The sequence below is a fragment of the Lathamus discolor genome, chromosome 5, assembly GCF_037157495.1.
Source record: "Lathamus discolor isolate bLatDis1 chromosome 5, bLatDis1.hap1, whole genome shotgun sequence".
In the NCBI taxonomy this organism is placed as follows: domain Eukaryota; kingdom Metazoa; phylum Chordata; class Aves; order Psittaciformes; family Psittacidae; genus Lathamus; species Lathamus discolor.
Window position 1 is genome coordinate 24,422,093 of NC_088888.1, and position 18,112 is coordinate 24,440,204.

The 18,112-nt window shown below is 40.3% G+C and overlaps 1 protein-coding gene, 1 long non-coding RNA gene and 1 other non-coding gene across 3 annotated transcripts; 2 read left to right on the plus strand and 1 right to left on the minus strand.

Annotated features, from left to right (window-relative positions):
- Window positions 1-11: 11 nt before the first annotated feature.
- Window positions 12-11,393, minus strand: LOC136014916 (3-hydroxyanthranilate 3,4-dioxygenase-like). Its single transcript, XM_065680072.1, has 5 exons — window positions 11,206-11,393; window positions 8,127-8,205; window positions 3,676-3,759; window positions 1,912-2,018; window positions 12-938 (listed from the first exon to the last, which is right to left on the minus strand). Exons 1-5 carry the CDS (start codon window positions 11,283-11,285, stop codon window positions 908-910), a joined length of 381 nt encoding a protein of 126 aa, XP_065536144.1. The 5' UTR covers window positions 11,286-11,393; the 3' UTR covers window positions 12-907.
- LOC136014919 (uncharacterized) lies at window positions 8,083-16,185 on the plus strand. Its single transcript, XR_010612973.1, has 3 exons — window positions 8,083-8,540; window positions 10,665-10,732; window positions 15,617-16,185. It is a non-coding gene; the product is annotated as an uncharacterized LOC136014919 (long non-coding RNA).
- A 633-nt stretch (window positions 16,186-16,818) lies between these two features.
- Window positions 16,819-16,913, plus strand: TRNAI-UAU (transfer RNA isoleucine (anticodon UAU)). The gene is made up of 2 exons: window positions 16,819-16,856; window positions 16,878-16,913. It is a non-coding gene; the product is annotated as a tRNA-Ile (tRNA).
- The last annotated feature ends 1,199 nt before the right edge of the window (window positions 16,914-18,112 follow it).

Consider the following 18,112-nt stretch of genomic DNA (forward strand, 5'->3'; position numbering starts at 1 on the left):
AAAAGCTGTGCTACAAGCATAAACTTTGAACACAGAGAATCTACATAGAAGACAGAGGTTACAGATGTCTTGGTTGGGAAAAGGCTTTGCACCTGGAAAGGACTTTGCACCTTACTAGGATCACACAACCAACATCAGACTTGGCTGTTCCTCCATTTGTTCACCATAGGGTTAAGATTAGCTAGTGGTTTTTGGTTTTTTTGTTTCTTCTTATGGCACAGAGCATGTAATCATTACTTAGGCTGAAACACTGGTGCAAGCTACTTATTCTTCACTTGTACAGTAATCAGCATGCTGGGAGCTCTGATTTATGACTGAGACTTCTATGCATGATAAATAATGGAACAGTAACATAATATTAGACCTTGAATCAGCATACTTCAAAGTTTTTTATGACTTCTTGTACAGCACTGCAGATGGCTGGGAGGAAAGAGTTTTAAAAAGATTAGAGGTTCTGGTCATAAATCCCAAACAGTCTCTCCCAGGAGCACACAGAGAGACAGTGCAGGTTCAAAAGTATACAACTGTTCTCTTTTAAAACTTCAGGTGTCTTTGTTCATCATGTCAGTATGAAAACAAGGGCACTAAAACCAGTAAGTGATTTCTTTTCAGGCATCTGATTATATATTTTCAGTTAAGAGTGTGCTTTGTTAATACAGTTTTCTTCCACCTGCAAACCATAGCTTTTAGTTTAATTTCTCCACAAGAGCATGACTCATTGGAGTGCAGATTTCTAGATCTACCTGGGATCCCTAAAAATCCATTTGTCATCTAACTCCTACCATTCATGGACTTTGTGTTTAGGTTATTTTACCTAAAGTTACCTAAAGCTACTTGTGTTCCTTTATTACAGATAAACACTGTTATCTGAATCACTGGGCAATTGTTTCCAGCTTGAAATTACTTTTTAATCATGTAAGTGTTCACAATCCACAGACCTGCAATGAAAGGAAGAAAAGGGACAGGTGCACAGATTAACAGTGTTTTAAACTATCTGGATTTCTCTTTAGCTTGGAATCCAATCAAGTGAGTTTTGGTTTTTGTTGTGTATTTTATTGGTGGGGTTTTTTTTGTTTGAATGGTCCCTTTCTTAGTTTCCTCTTTCTTTCTTTAGCCTCTCTGGTTTGAATGAAAAGGTCTGTCTTTCTAGCTCTGCATACATGACACCACCCATGCAGCAACCAGAACAATAGACAAAAGGGCAGAAATGGTACATTAGCTATTACTACTGGTTTAAATCTACATAGGCTATATGAATAGCTGTAAACTCCCTTTTGTCAGCTGTTACCCAGTTAGTATCAACACAGATTTTTAACTTAGTTAATGTTACTACTGTGACTTGCCTTCTTAGACTTATGAATTCTTGTACAGGACAAGGCTTAGCCCTGCTTCCACTAGAATACAAAGTAAACCTCTCATTTCTCTGAAGGCATTGTTCTCATAAGGCAATAAAAGCCAGGCAGAGGCATGTACAATGTAGAGGGGGTTAGTGTTAAGAAAATTTACTTTTGTTTACAGATTCCCACATGCTTGCCAAGAAAGCTTCATCATTTTGCTTACATTGCTTACAAAGGAATTAATATTTTCCTTGCCAGAATTGATAAACTAATAATTTTTGATTTGTGTTACAGAGCTCTGAGAATTTAAAACTTAAGGTGATACAAGCAGGCTGTACATAAGTAGATATAACATACATTTAAGACATTTCAACATGTTTGTTGTTTAACTAAATGAAATGCTAAATGAGCTCTCCATTTATGTGTGTATAGATAAATAGATGTGTGGATACAATTAGTACAAAATTGCCAATGTGAATGTGATAAATTATCAGGAAAATAAAATACAGTATTGTATTGACATGACTAATTTATATGACAAATCCTAACAGATTACCAACAGTTTATACTTCACCTGAGCCCATCAATTTCTGTCTTTAATCTTTCCCTTTCAATCACAAGACCCATAGTGTTTGCATATCTCTGAGGAGAATGAGGTATCCTGGCAGGTAGCAGGAACATCTGTTCAAAGAAATGTGAAAGCATCAGTGTCAGGAAGTCTGATCTTTGTGTTATCCTTCCCCTGCCCTGCAACCTGCAAAATCCTCTGCTCCTTTTTCTGCCCTGCTTTTCCTGTACTCTGTTGATCCTGTGCTGCCTCTTTGCAGCTGCACCCACTTTGGTACCAACAGCCCAACAGATACTGTTTCTTGCTTTCTCAGTTAAGGGTGAGCATTGATTCTGCAATCAGCACTGCTTTTATGGCAGCCAGGTCCTCACCTCCAGGTTTGATCATCATTCTCAGACGCAACTGAAATGAAAATCTAACTAATTGCACATCTGGAATTTACAAATTTACTGCAATTTGTGTGGCAGAAATGGAAATGAAAGGCAAGTCTGTCAGCTCAATAAAACACAGTGAACACCTGTGATTGCATGGTGAGAAGTGTTATTCTCTCCAGAACAACAAACAAGAGGGGCTACTTTTGCAAGTGACGAAGTAAACAGGCAACATCTGGTTGGGAGAAGTCTGTTGCTGAAGTTTGAGAGTAACACTTTTCCCAGCAGCTGACTGTATAGGAAGGTGGCAGCATGCATTGAGATAAGAGAAGTTTAATAATAGAAATAAAAGTAAAATGTAATAATAACAAAAGGAAATATATATATAGGAAGCAAAAGGAAGGAATAAGCCCTGCCCCCTCCCTTAGCCAAGTTTGGCAAGTCATTACAATTGCTGGCTGCAAAACTGAACTAATGATTGTGCTTTACCAGGGCTAGTGTCAGTCTTCCCACTAATGGATATTGTATGCTCCTTTTTATTAATGCTTCTGGTACATGCCAAGATGTCAGCTTGATGTACTTCTCCAGTGTGAATTCTGACTGTTTATAGGTTTGAAAATGTAGATTTCCTTCACTGAAAATGTCATAATAATTTTAATAACCTCAAGTTACTGAGTCTAATACATCTTCTGTTTTAAAGGCTGGCCCTGCTAGATCTAATAATCCTTTCAAAGACCGAGTGCAGTTCATGCTTGTGACAATAATGATGAGTGGCAGGTGTAGCACATCTAATAACTTGTAGTATTGCCAAGTAAAATACCTAGTCACAGTCATTAAGAGCACTGCAGTCTATGCTTTAGCAAGTCCACTAGTATAAAGAGAAACAGCCTAGTGCACCTGGGTACGTTATCCATAAGTTGTTCTTTTCCAACCACTTTTGTATTGTGGTGGTTGCAGAGGCTGGTTGTGAGGACTAAAGAAGGTTGAAAATAGCCCAATCTCTTCACTTCTAAGTTATAGGCAGTTTGCTTAATGGCATGTTTGGGTGGGTGGGCAGGCATCATGTACCTGACTCTGTAAATGAGACTGATCGACTAGAATTCACTTGGCAGATTCCATGCCATGCAGGGGAATAACGACTCCCAGTGTATTGCTGACTATCTGCATGGGTATCTGAAATGCTCAGAAACATTTCGATGTCTTATTGAAATCAGGGAATGTTGAACACATTAATCGTGTTAATGACATGGATTTTGTTATACTGCATCCAAGATGGGTTTTTTATAATCCTGACCCGTCTCTTGCACAGCAGGCATAAACTGATGTTTAAATCCTTTCTATAAACTATTCATTTAACATACCTATGTACAACAGTAACAGAAAAACAGCCCCATTTTACCTCCCCTTCTCGGATGACAATGTCTTTTCGTTTCCCATTTTCAACTATCTTCAAGCACATATCTCCTTTAACCTGGTAAAAAAGCTGAAGGAATAGGAAAATAACATTAAGGCAACTACTTCAAAACATTCTGTACTTTATATTCTGTATATAAAGGATATATGTATAAATGCATTTAACCTTAATTGCAAATGTTGGCAGATTTTTTTGTAACAATAAGTAGACTCCAATCTTTGTTGCTTTTGAAAATGTTACTAAACACAGATTATTTCCATTATCTCACATACATTTGACAATCTATATAACAGGTCTGTAGCTGCTTATAGAGCCATCCCGGGAACCCAGTGGAATTCCATTTTGCAGTCTTTACTTCTGGGGTTACTTTTTGAAGGAATGGGATGTTATGGTTCAGATCTCTGGTAATTGCACTGTATATAAAGATTCATTTTGGATATAGCAGAGTCTTCACTATTGCATTCAGTGAAATTAAATGTCACTTTTCCAAGCAAACTCCAAATGCACAGGATTTTTGGGTGTGTGCTTTCACTTTTTTAATGGAGCTTTCTCATTTGGGAATAATAGTTTATTTGGAAGCTGTTCTGCTTTGTTTCTGCAGATACTCTTGAATCCCAGCAACAGCCACTTCTCTTCCTACTGTGCATGGAAAAGGATCATATTTGAAGCATGCCTTCCTTCTATCTGGCACCAAAGGGTGCTCAGGCATTGGATCAGGGTGCTCAGGCATTGGAACAGGCTGCCCAGGGCAGTGCTGGAGTCACCGTCCCTGCAAGTGTTCACACACCGTAGAGACGAGGCCTCAGTGCCATGGGTTAGTGGTGGCCTTGGCAGTGGTGGGCAGTGGTTGGACTGGGTGAGCTTTTCCAACCTGGCTGATTCTGTGATTCTATAAGGACAGATCCAATGAACCTGTAATTCTGTCTTCAGTAAGTTTTCCATAACTCTGTTTTCAGAATAGCTTTGCTGTGGCTTTGAGATGCTCAGTTCTAGCCTCATGTTTCATGGCAGGACTGTGCTATGATCTGTAAGCAGGTCTCTCTTTGACCTGGAATAATGGGCACATTTTTGCTTGTTTTATATAATACAGAGGAATAATACTTCAAAAAGCCAACTTTACTTTTCTGCCACTTTGCCAAACTTCTATTTGCTCTCAATGTTAGAATCATAGAATCATAGAATAGTTAGGGTTGGAAAGGACCTCAAGATCATCCAGTTCTAACCCCCCTGCCATGGGCAGGGACACCTCACATCTCTTTGCCATATTTAGAAACCAAATAGATTATTTCATATAACTGCTATTGCAGCTAAAATTGTCTGAAACATGATTAAACCTTAGAACCATAATGAAAATAATTTTATTTATGGTAATTCACTACCATTTCCATAGCAAAATGGAAAATAAATAGGGGAAGGAAAAAAACCTCTGAAGTATATGAAAACCCCCAAATAGACCTCTTCCAGCATTAGAAAAGCTTAACCCATTTTCTGAATCAGTATTGTTTCCAAAAGAGTTTTGAAATTTTAACACATGCCCCTGAAAAAATCACCTTTATGAACATAAGAAAGAATATATATGCTGCTGAGGGAATGAAACAGTAGAAGGAACTGAAGACGTACTGGAAAAGAGTTCATGCTGAGAGCTCTTACACAAAAGTTCACCTTGCGCCAGGAACATCCCCATGGATAAATAAGTTCTGTCTAGATGGCCTCTGTGCCAAGCTACGTATCCTCCTTGTACTTCATTTCCCCAGGTTCTTTCTGTGTCATTTTCTCTGGTGTTACTGAATGACCATATGAAATGCTCTAGTAGCCCTTGTTACCGAGTGCATTAGATAGAAAAGTCTCGATTTGTACATTGCTACTGCATAATGGGTCAAAATGAGACATGGATTTTTCTTTCTGGGTGAAAAATGTGGCTCAAGGAAGAAACAAGGTTCTTCACCAGTCTTTTCATCTCTTTTGTTACTAAATATGCTTATTTGTTAATTATTATTCTTTTTATACCTTCTAATTTTCTTCCTTTAATTTTCCAGACCGCTGCCTTTCGTTTTGCTTTCCTGCTTACTATGTGGCATCTTCTTGTTACTATTACACTAAAAAACCCTCCTCTTATTAATTCTCACCTTGTCTCTGAAAGTTATGAGCCACCTAGAAGTACTTCTTAACCTAAAGATTTTTTTTCGTACCATTGCTCCATATGATCATTAAAACTGCAGTTATGCCTATGAAAGCTACATCTGCATAAAGGATTTGTGGGTTCTCACTTTGTGACTTGGCCTTTTAATAGGATGACTATAAAGTTTTTCTTACAAATTATCACTCAGAACTATAAATGACCTTTTGCCTGACAAAATAATGAGCTGATCATGGTTTTGAATGAGGTTTAGGGTTTTTTATCCCAAATCTAATTCAGGAATATGCCTGTTTATTAGGATACTCTGTCTCACAATTCTTCTCTAATGGAAAAACATGGATCTATATTTGACCACAGGAAGGTGTAAATGTGCCTGATAAAAAGCTGTCCTAAAATGTAATGTATGACTATCTTGTACCTCCATAAAAGTGACCAAAATTGGCTCATATGTTAAACTGCTTTGTGTAACTAATTCCCACAGTAGTGGGTCAGGGATGAATGGTAATCCAGTATGAACTGGGAGATGCAGGGAGAGATAAGATTGTAAGGACAAGGAAAAAAAAAAATCTATATATTTAACATTATACTGCAAACCCTTCTACGAGTTAAACTTCAGCTCAGTTTTGTGTGTTCATCTCAGTGTATATCTCTAATAGATTCTTCAGAGCAAGAAATAAATTAATTGTGTTAAAACAAAAAGGTTGAGTTACAGAAAAAAATAGTTGGAATCATCAACTTCCATCTGAATCTTAGTGTCATTTACCTTTATAACAAAATTCACTCACTCTTTTTTGAATGGAATATATAATACTTTATAATATTCCGTAAAAGCAGTGTACTGATTAGCTATTCTTCAGTGCTTTCCAAGCAGCCATGCTGCAGATGTGATTGCTCCTTCCTCAGGGATGTAATCATGTTGATGAAATGACATTTTGTTTTCCCTAGCTAAGTATCTCTGGAATTTCCTTGTAATATAGAATGGATGTGACACTCTTCTGATTGGCAACAGTCATTTCACATGCACTGCACTGAGACCTGGTTTGCCTCCTTAGCAGCCCAAACAACCTGCCAGCATGGTCCTGGGTGTTGCCAGAGCTCCCCCTGAGCAGCTGATGGGAAAGACATAATGGACACGCATAATGGAGTGTGTTGAGTAACTTGGTAGGTGGTGGAGATGCTTTTATCCACAGCCACGGGTGAGCTGTGAGACCGTAGTGGCAATTCAAAAGAGGCAGGAGTCAGTCAGTGATAAGGTAGCATCTGCTCTTTCAGATATGGTTACAATGACTACAGCCACCTGCATGGCACAACTGTAACAGAGAAGTAATGAAGGCTGTTGTGAAATGGTTGGGTTGGCTGAGAAAAGATTTAGTGAGAAGCAAACACTTTTTAAAAGGATTTATTTTTAAAAGGATTTACTAAACTTGACTCACTTCTGCCTTGAACTGTGTAGATGCTGAAGCTGGGGCTTGCAAAGGTACTTTAGATTAGGTGGCCAAATTTTATCGGGATTACATGAAATTCAGTTATTCTGCTGGAAGCAACACAAATGGTCTCCCATCCTGAAATCCTCACTGCCAGGCCTTGTGTACCCCCTCTCCCTTAGGGTGCCTTCAGAGCCAGTTCAGATACCCCTGACTCAGAGGAGTCCTCAGGCCAAGCGGACAATTCCATGAAAAAGGCAGTGAAGAAGGTAGATGTAAATTGTTACAATTTTGATCAGTTTCTACTCTTTCTTCCTATGTTTGCATTTTGCGCATCTGTAGCCATTGTGCCACAAAGGGGATTGATGTGAAAAGTATTTAGACATTCTATTCTTTAGCCTTCCAACCCTGAATGGAAGCTGAAAATGCTGATCTTTTTCACAAAGTGCAGAAAAAAATCGTAATTTCAGGACAATCAAAATATTTAACTCTGGTGGTTTTAATTTCAGAGTTACTTTTAGAAACATAGATCAATCTCTTCTGCAACAAAATAGCACTTCAAAAATATCATTACCCTTCCAAAGTTTTGCTCCAAAATGTTGAAATGAGACATTTTGATGTGTCAGAACAACCTTCTCTAGTTTCCTGTTGTAAATGAATTATAGCAAAACAGATCAGATATCATGTGCTTGTTTCAAAGGAAATGCACAGATGGTCTATGGTTCTGGTGAATGATTCTGTTTAAGTCTTTCAATAGATCTAATAAATAGAACATCACTGAGGCTGGCTTTGCTAATCTGTAGCTTTAAAAGTAGCTGCACTTTAATCATTATAGATCAATTAAAACAGAAAAATATAAGCAGGCTATGGGTTACCTCTTCTCCTTCTTCAATATGATAATCCTTCCTTTCATTTGGCCCTCCAACAAACATCACACTTAATTGATGGCGATGCCTAGAAAAGCAAGTGACATTTTAAAGCTACCTCCACTCCTGATGGTCTTTATTTCATTGATGATTACTTTTGAATACTTTGAGGACAGTGAGTCAGTGAAACAAGGCCGAATGCTAAGCAACATCTAGAACGAGAACTCAAGAGCTCTTGGATGAATCTCTGCTCTGCGACTGTCCTGCCGATTGACCAGAGCCTAGCTACCTCCCTCCTGGTATTTCAGTGCTTCCAGCTATGAAAATGGGCAAGTTACCAACTGTGAAGGTAAAGGATACTACATAAGAAGCTGGAAAAAGAATTTCTTTCAACCTGAGCTGATTGGATCAGGATCTGTAAAGGTAAAACACTTTAGAAAGTTAATAAAAGTAAAAACATACTTTTTCCCCCCCCATTGGTAGAATTACTAGAGATACAATGGTAGAAATTATCAGCAAATTCCTCTTCTATTTATACTGGTTTTGCTAAGGTGGAACATTACCATAGTTTCATTGTGGTTGTAGCTAATTCAGAAAAGGAAGTTCAGGCCCTTTGGCTTATCTCTGCCCCTTTTAAGAGCACAAATGAGCACTTCTCTCAGCTGTCAAAAAGAACAGCTATAACCCCCATTATACTTACATTAATAAAGAAGTAAGGTAGCAGGTTTTCATTTGTTACCTGCCCTCCCACCTACCCCACCCCCCTTATAAATGATGCCTGTGATACAAATTTGTCTTAACCTCTTTGATACGAGAACTGAGGTGTGTTGACCTCTGCTTTTCAGTGAGGAGATTCTGGGCAATACTTGGGCTAACAGGAGATGCTAGTATCACAGAACCAGCAGAGCCATATTCCCCTGAAACACAGAGAAGAACAATGTGTCCCTCTGTTAGCACCTTGCAAGCCTTAATTGAGAGAAGCTATTCTGAATGGCTGAATATACATATTTGATCTGTTACCATTATCTTGTTTACTTTTTAGAGTATTTAAATGATAATAAGCAACATATTTGGGACTAGTAAAGCAGAAATAATAAGCTTTGAATGCCATATTAATTGGCCAAATAAAAATCTAAATAATTAAATTAGGTTACAGTTCTTAAATTGATCATTTTCGTATTAGGAAGTTGTATATGTTGCAGCACTTGGCTTCATGCCTGTATCCTAAAATAAGGAACTGAAATCAGATCTGTTTGTACCATGCAGATTTAATGTTCAGTTTTGAGAATGCACTGTAATACTTCTGCATTAATAAACACTCCTACTAAAAAAGGGCAGGAAGACCAAAACAGTAACAACACAACTAGTAATTAATGAAATAAATTCAAATCAACTTTGGAGAATAAAAGAAGAGAAAAGCAATTAAAAAAAAAAAAAGGGGCAAGAGAAAGAGTGTCTTGTAACCTGCTGTTAAGAGGTTTTGTTTTTTTTTTTTTTTTTTTTTATAAAAACCCATAAGTTTTTTATTAGTTCAGTAACTAAAACTGAAAATATTGCTCTGGGTTGCAGGCTGGGCTTAAACCATGACAAAGGTTCTAATATGATTTTTTTAAAAATGAGGACTACAGCCTCCATAGCTTGTGCATATGAGCAGTGCAGCTGCTGGAACAGTCAGCATGCTGGAACAGTACAAATCTGGGAGTTCTTATAATTTTCCAGTGGAAAAAAGCAATAGAGCGTGAGTTTGGACTGGTACCATGCTCTTGTGCCTATATGTGGAAGGGTGGCTGTTTTACCTTCACCTCTACCAATTCTTTGCAGTTTAGTTTATACTAATTACATAATTAATAAAGAACCCTCCTTTTATTATGGGATGAGATGATCCACGTGCGGATCAGAGTTCCACTCTATCAGTACAATCACAATGTGACTAGCGAGAATTTCCTCTGAAATAAGCTCAAAGGAATTATTATTTCACTCAATTTTATATATATATATATAAAAAACAAAACAAAACAAAAAACCAAAAACAAAAACCAAACAACAGACCCTACATTATTTATTTAGCACACAAAAAATTTCTACCACCAGAATGGCTGTGGTGAGACACCAGTGCACAGCCAAGTCATTAGGCCTGGACTTGGACCTACAGACAGCAACATTTCAGGATCCAAATAGTAAAGCAAGATTATTATTTTTCATTGAAAGCAAAAAAAAAAAAAGCTTTTCCTTTATAAAACCTGGTTTTATAGCTTTATATTACTCCTTAGAATCCTTTCTTATGAAAGCTTTCTGTATATATAATTTTAGACAAAATATATCATCCTCAGCTTCACTGACAAAAGGAATTCTTGCTAATGTTGTGACTAGAAGGTGGCACATGTTGGACTCCTTACACTGCAATTTGTTTATGAGCTTTGACACTGAGAATATGAATGCTGTACAACTGCATAATGCCCACACTTTTTCCTTGTATCAGTTGTCTCACTTGGAATACAACTCATAGCTTCAAGCTGCTTCTTCAGCCTCCCTATCCTTCCTTGACAGCTCTGGAAATGCCCTGGAAACCTGCTCTTCTGGTGCCCCCGCCCTTCCTTTCTTCTTGTCTTCCAGCGGTAAGTCCTACCAGTTTTGATTGCTTGTGCAGCTTTAGCTCCTTTGCAATGATGTAACAACTCTCAGCAGCTCTAACAACTGTTTCAGGTTGTAATTTGGTGCTACTCTGTGCTACTACTAAACCTTATCCTCTGTGGACGTGGATGCCACTTCCTCTGATTTCTATGAGTTTATTGTCACAAGGCCTGACACAAATCCCCTTAACTCAGTCTAATGGCCTACAAGCGACTTTAAGTTGAGGCAAATGTATTATGTTAGAGTTGATCTTTACAGCTGATGCTGAGTTACTGCAAAACATTTCACTTTATTTCCTGTTCTTTGAAACAGCACTGACTTTAGTCTGAGAGGAACCACAGTTTCTTACTGATTTTACCATGTATGCATTTACAATGTATGCATTTTAGCAGCTTCCTGTTATAGCTAAGACTATATCTAAGAACTGGTTTAAGAAAGAATAACTTCATTTACTTACATAAGCTTATTGCACACAGGTGGCAAAAAGGCAGATTTGTTATCTTCTATCCATTTTCTTACATTTATGAGGAGCTCCATGGTTCACCAGCTCTGAAAGTTTTGATGGGGATACTAGAGTTTGCAGAGGGCTTTCTCTGTGAGCAAACTGCATGTGACTCCATCCCCACAGCTCAGGGGATTGGTTGGTAGAAGAGGTGTCTTCAGGTTTCAGTGTCAAAGGGGATGGGTTCAGGAGTCAAAGGTTGCTTTCTAAAGAGTTCTAATGTTCTGGCAGCTTAGCTAATAATTGACTAGTGTTTTTTAAAATACGTATTTTCATTGAAGACTGACTCTGCCCTCAGGAAGTTTCTTAATTCTCTTTACTGCATCAACTTGAGCTTACAAAAATTGTCCACAAGTGCTCATTTTAATTTGATCCACTCTTTGCCAGTGTTGTAGCAGGGCTTGTTGGAGAGCTGAACCTGGCTTTGTGATGCCCTTTGGGGAAATGCAGCACGTTGTCATCAAATTATCAGGCAAACAAGAAACTGAGAACTACCAGGCATTCCAGACCTGTGTTTGTCTTTATTCCTTCATGAATTCTTGTTCAACATCTGCATAGTTGCTACAGGATTCCTCACTCTGTTCCCCACCACCCCCATTTTTAAATAAGAAAATGCATAAACATTTGGTTTTGGACTTGAAATATGTGAAATGGGTGGTAAACAGAAACCCCAAGACATTTTAGCACTTTTCAGTTGCTCTTGATGTAGTTTAGTCTTCTGACAATATCGACACTGTGCTTAGTGAATGTGTATGGATAGAAGGTTGTCCTGGGTTCAGCAGTAGCAGTCACTTTTCTCCTTCTTAGCAGCTGGTGCAGTAATGTGTTTTTTGACTTTCAGCCTGGGAACAGCTCTGATAACACTGATGTTTTTAGTTGCTGCTCAGTAATGTTTACTCTGACCAAGGACTTTCTGAGCCTCACGCTCTGCCAGGGAGGAGGGGAAGCCAGGAGGAAGCAGAGACAGGACACATGACCCAAACTAGCCAAAGAGGTATTCCATACCACAGCATGTCATGCCCACTATATAAACGGGGGGCAGTTACCTGGAAGGGTTATATCACTGCTTGGTCGGGCTGGGTATCAGTTGCCTGGAGGTGAGTGGTTGTATTCTCTTCCCTTGTTATTTCCCTTATCATTATTATTATTGGTGGTAGCAGTAGTGATTTGTGTTATACCTTAGTTATTGGACTGCTCTTATCTCAACCAATGGGAGTTAGATTCTTTCAATTCTCCTCCCCATCTCTCCAGGACCAGGGGGAGGACAGGAAGGGGGGAGTGAGCGACCGGCTGCGTGGTTCTGGATTGCAGGCTGGGCTTAAACCATGACAAAGGTTCTAATATGATTTTTTTAAAAATGAGGACTACAGCCTCCATAGCTTGTGCATATGAGCAGTGCAGCTGCTGGAACAGTCAGCATGCTGAAACAGTACAAATCTGGGAGTTCTTATAATTTTCCAGTGGAAAAAAGCAATAGAGCGTGAGTTTGGACTGGTACCATGCTCTTGTGCCTGTATGTGGAAGGGTGGCTGTTTTACCTTCACCTCTACCAATTCTTTGCAGTTTAGTTTATACTAATTACATAATTAAAAAAGAACCCTTCATTTATTGTGGGATGAGATGATCCACGTGCGGATCAGAGTTCCACTCTATCAGTACAATCACAATGTGACTAGCGAGAATTTCCTCTGAAATAAGCTCAAAGGAATTATTATTTCACTCAATTATATATATATATATTAAAAAAAAACCAACAAAAAAACAAAACAAAACAAACCAGACCCTACATTATTTATTTAGCACACAAAAAATTTCTACCACCAGAATGGCTGTGGTGAGACACCAGTGCACAGCCAAGTCATTAGGCCTGGACTTGGACCTACAGACAGCAACATCGCAGTGCTTTTTTTACTGTAGGCTGCTGGCACAATATTTAGCTGCTAAGGAAAGAGATCTTCTGGTTAAAACCCACTTTCACTTAGGGGATTATGACCCAGCCTGGAGGAGAACTGTTTTAATGGCTTGAGTCATCATTAGTAATGTGTATTGTGGAGCAGAGCTCCATTTGTGGGCATGAAAACCAAGAGATTACACAAAGCCACAGTAGGAAAAAACACAGATCCTGGAACTGATAGAATAAAGCCTTGCTCACCACAAAATTGATGTGCCAGATGTAGCTGCAGGGCTATTGTCTGCAACCCCCACTCTAATCCCTAGTCTCTACTTTTTTCCACTAGGCAGAATACAAGGTAAAGAGAAAACTACCTCTAACATAGGCTGATAAATCCATTTTGTGGCTAGAGTGAGGTAAGAAAACCCGGTAACTAGACCTACTCAGGTAGCAAACACGAAGTTCACTTGTAAAATTCACCTTTAGTATGAAGCTGAGATTACTATTACCATTTTTCTTTACCTAGGTAGCATTTTCTGCAACCTTCTGAAATCAGTAGGTTTTGAAAAATTTAATTAACAGTCTCTCCATGATAAGAAATGGTCTCATGGCCATGTGGCCCTATTTCTGTGAAGTATATTGGAGAAGCAAATAAAAGAGCCAGCGTTGCAGTCTCTTGAGACTCAGGTACGTAAGTATGCCTTGTGGCCTCACTGAGGTCCGGATTTTTCATGCTGGTCTACTCCACAATGACTCTTCATTGTCCATCAAAGCCCATTCCAGGACCTGGGGTTTCTGCTCTCATTTTCTGCTCAGATCCTTCCCTTTATGTACAGGTAAGGACTCGATTCGTTAGCTTTTGCTGCCAAAGAAGTGCAAGACTACTGAAGCACAGAACTGCTACACAAAAAATAATCCATCTTCTGCATTGAGGGCACAAGAAAATAAATGGGACTGGAAAAAAAAAAAGAGTTTAGAACAGCACCTACTTGATTTTTCTACTTTCCTCATGCACCAGAACTATCAAAGACTTAAATTTACTAGCTGGTGTCCTGCAAGCAGGGTATGTTAACATAAAGCACATAATAAGCTAAATACTATGTTTTCAGTTAGAAGAGGTGTTCAGGTTCATTGGCCAGGGTTTTTAGCTGTATTAAAGTGATAGAATCATAGAAACATAGAAGCACAGAATGGTTTGGGTTGGAAAGGACCTTAAAGCTCACCCAGTTCCAGCCCCTGCCACAGGCAGGGACACCTTCCACTAGAGCAGCTTGCCCCGAGCCCCTGTGTCCAACCTGCCCTTGAACACTGCCAGGGATGGAGCATAATATTTATTTTCCTGGAATGGTTGTCCCATGGGAAGGGGAGAGGGAAACAGAGCATGCAGCCATAAAGCATACATGCTGCCTGCTCCACTCTGCCCATTCTACTCTTGAAAACAAACAACATTGTGAAAATTGGATCTTAAGGCCTTGGTTTTTTTTCCTACTTAGTGCTAACAAGTGGTCTGAAAAATCTTCACTTGGGGAAGTGAAGCAATTTGAGGACAAAATCCTTTTAGTATCAATTCAACTTTGCCTTTCTGTCCCTGTGCAATACAGAGACTGATTTAGCTACATTAGTGTTAAAATAATGAAGTGATAATCTGGAGATTCCACAAGCAGCAAGAAGCAGTAATTTTCTGCAGCATTAGGACAACTTTAATTTCTTTTATGTGAAGAAATGGGAAAGAGAAGACATAGATACAAAGAAATAACCCATTTCACCCAGCTTCCTGTTGCTGTGATTTTTGTTTGTTCTTTGAGAAAAAATACAAATGAAGCACTTTAATATAAATGTTTTTTCATTAAAAAAACCCACGACTATATTCAGATCAGTAACAAGCCTACTACTTGAACCCAAGTATAGCTGTGTTCCCACAGACTAATCCATGTGGACAAATTTCACTGCTATATTCATAAGCATACTGTCAAGGGCCTCAGTCTGTGGAGACAAACATAAGAAACAACTGTGAAGTGTATCACAGAGCACAATAGCAGAGTTAAAGATCCCACAAAAACTCCCAGAATCTTCACTGTCACCACTGTTACTTTTACAGGAAGGCTAATTAAATTACAACAAGGAGTGATCATTGTCTATATAAACACCAAAATTAGACTTGCTGAGTCCTCCCTCTTGCCAGAGTCTAAGGTTAAATCTGCAAAAAACAGCTTGTCTCTATGGTCACAGCTTCAGCTTTGATTCCTCCCCACATTCTTGCATTTACCAAAAAAGCACTTGTTTGAATGAAATTATCTTCACAGCAATCTTTGTGTGGGATAGAATCTCTTATTTTTTAGTGTAATGATGCACTGCTAAGGGTAAAGAAGGTAGCTGCTGTGTTCTGGTATGCCAGCTAAAATCTATGTGAGGATGGAAAATTTCTCTGAGAAATTAACTTTTTTTTTTTTCTTTTTGTCTTTTTCTCTATGCCAGCCACCTTCATAATGGTCAAATACAGCAACTGCATGTTACTCTACTTGTCAACAGTGTATACCACCAAACCATATTCGAAGTAATACCTACAGGAATAATAACCAACAGCAGAACAACTTGTTTGATTAGTGAGAAGCACCTCGTCTCCATTCAAAACAGACTTAAAAGGTTTCAGCTCATTTATAGATCAGACGTGGGCGGAGGTAATGAAGTCACATGTAACTGCCGCTCCATGTGCCAAGAGGAACCGGGTATCCAGAGAAGCTGTGGCTGCCCCATCCCTGACAGTGTTCAAGGCCAGGTTGGACACAGGGGCTTGGAGCAAGCTGCTCCAGTGGAAGGTGTCCCTGCCTGTGGCAGGGGTTGGAACTGGATGAGCTTTAAGGTCCCTTAAACCCAGACCTGCCTGGGATTCTGTAAAGCAGCAAGACAAAACCTTCAGGTATTGAAATAAGCAGTTTAGACCTTGTATATGCAATGTCTTTATGTTACAGATGTCCTGTGCTTACACTAAGATGAAGTCAGTCCAGAGGTGAAATAAGCCCTCAGTGAATTACCCATATGGGGTGACCCACTGCTTTTAGTTATTTTTACTGTCATTTTAGGATTCCTTTCTACCTGTACTACTTGCTTTGGAAGTGCCCGGCCGCACACACGGGCAGAGCACTACAAAGCCGCAGCGCTTGCCGCTCCTGCAGCTGGACGGACAACCACTTTATTTCCTGGCTGTAATTAGTTACTGGCTGTCAGCAGTTACTTCTCTGTTTTGGACAAACGGGTGCGTCATTCCCCCACCGCTCTAAATGACCGTGCGGATGAACTCCCCCGACGTGCGGCTCAAAGCGCCTTACAAACAACATCAGGATGCTTTGTTGTATCACGCCACGGCCGGCCCGGCAACGTCGCCTGGGCAGCGCAGAGGGCGGTGCTCCTCGACCCGGGCCGCCCGGCGAGGGGGCCGGGCTCTCCCTAGCGCGTCGCCCGCCAACCCTGCGGTCGAAGGTGGGGGGGGGGGGGGGGGGGGTGTTGTCCGGCAGCGCAGTCGCTCTGCTTCCTTCGCGACGGGAGTTGCATACACCGGCTCCCTTCCACGTTCCCCGCGCCGCTGTGAGCGGCCGTTACCAGACGGAGTGCAGCCCAGCTCTTCCCTCGCCGGGGCGGGCGAGTCCTTGATAAACAGTTCGGAAGGCGCCTGTGTCAGGGCTCCAGTGGCGCAATCGGTTAGCGCGCGGTACTTATATAGCAGTACTAAAGCCGAGCAATGCCGAGGTTGTGAGTTCGAGCCTCACCTGGAGCACATAGGTTTTTTTGTTTTCTTGTTGTGTTTTTTTTTTTTTTCTGGAAGGGAAACGGCTTGGGTTTGGGAATTGGCCGAGCTCCAGAGGGAGATAAAAAAGAAAGAAAAGAGGTGATGGGAAAAATCTATGCATCCGTGGCGGCAGCGTGGGCTCATGCACATGCAGCCTGTTGTGCCGTGAGGCTGTTGTGTCCCCGAGAGCGGCTGGGTGCAGGTCACAGCGCTACACAAAGGCAACACCAGTGTGGGACTTTTACTGTCAAACTTTGAGTGTGTGTGTCTGTTTATAGGGAAATGTGCTCGTGGATCAACGTATGCTCACGTTTTGTGCGTTCAGAGCAGCTCCTGAGTGTGGAATAACAAAAGCTTTCTCGGTGAGAGCCGCTTGTGTGAACTTGCGGTAAATAGAGGTTGTTCTATACTCTGGTGTTTAATGCAGAGTGCAAGTAAATACTGACTGGTGCGGTCACTACAGCTGGAGGGTGGCAAAATCTCCCTCCTTACTTTGCTTCTGCTTTGGCAGTCTTTGTAACTGCTCCTTATCATGGTCATGCTTTACAAATGTGTGGGCCATGGCAGGAAGGACAGTACTTCAAGTACCTGCAGGTTCCTTTTCCCAGCTGGAGAGGTGGCAGAAGGGCAGCTTCCTGAAAGAGAAGCCTGGGGAGCACTGCCTGAATGTTGAGGTCCAGATATTGTGAACCCACCTCTATGTTCACGTATGGTCCGCTACTCACAGTGCAGTTTATATCAAAAAGTTCAGTAAAGCCCTCAAGATAGTGGCACCGAAGGCACCTTTATTGCCCAAACCAGCCCATCAGTGTCTGCACTGTGGTCATTAACTCCCTGAAGTGCCACTTTCAGGTGATTTCAGTAATGTTTCACTTTCATCAATTTAGTTAAGTGTGGTTATGGCCTGAAGCATGCACCATACCGCTGTAAGGAAGACTAAACCAACAGGACTGATCTGTAATACATCAAAGGGTAGATAAGATTCATCCTTTGCTTGCAGTGACTTTTGCGTCCCCTTCATGCAGGAGTGCCATGTCCCACTGCTGAGTACAGACAGTACAGAGGAATGTCATTGGAGAAATACTGCAATACGAAAACCTGAAAATGCTTTTTTATAACTTGGGGGAGAACCCACAAAACAACCTAGCAGAGGGAGAGTGCACAGGGACTGCTTTTTCAGACACTGA

What these genes read in the sequence shown, in the direction of transcription:
- LOC136014916 (XM_065680072.1), bottom strand. Translation starts at nt 11,285, where the DNA reads ATGGAGCTCCTCATAAATGTAAGAAAATGGATAGAAGATAACAAATCT. An exon ending in ATATTGAAGAAGGAGAAGAG is followed by an intron (nt 3,760 to 8,126) that starts GTAACCCATAGC and finishes CTATTCCTTCAG; the next exon opens with CTTTTTTACCAGGTTAAAGG. An exon ending in TTGTCATCCGAGAAGGGGAG is followed by an intron (nt 2,019 to 3,675) that starts GTAAAATGGGGC and finishes TTCTTTGAACAG; the next exon opens with ATGTTCCTGCTACCTGCCAG.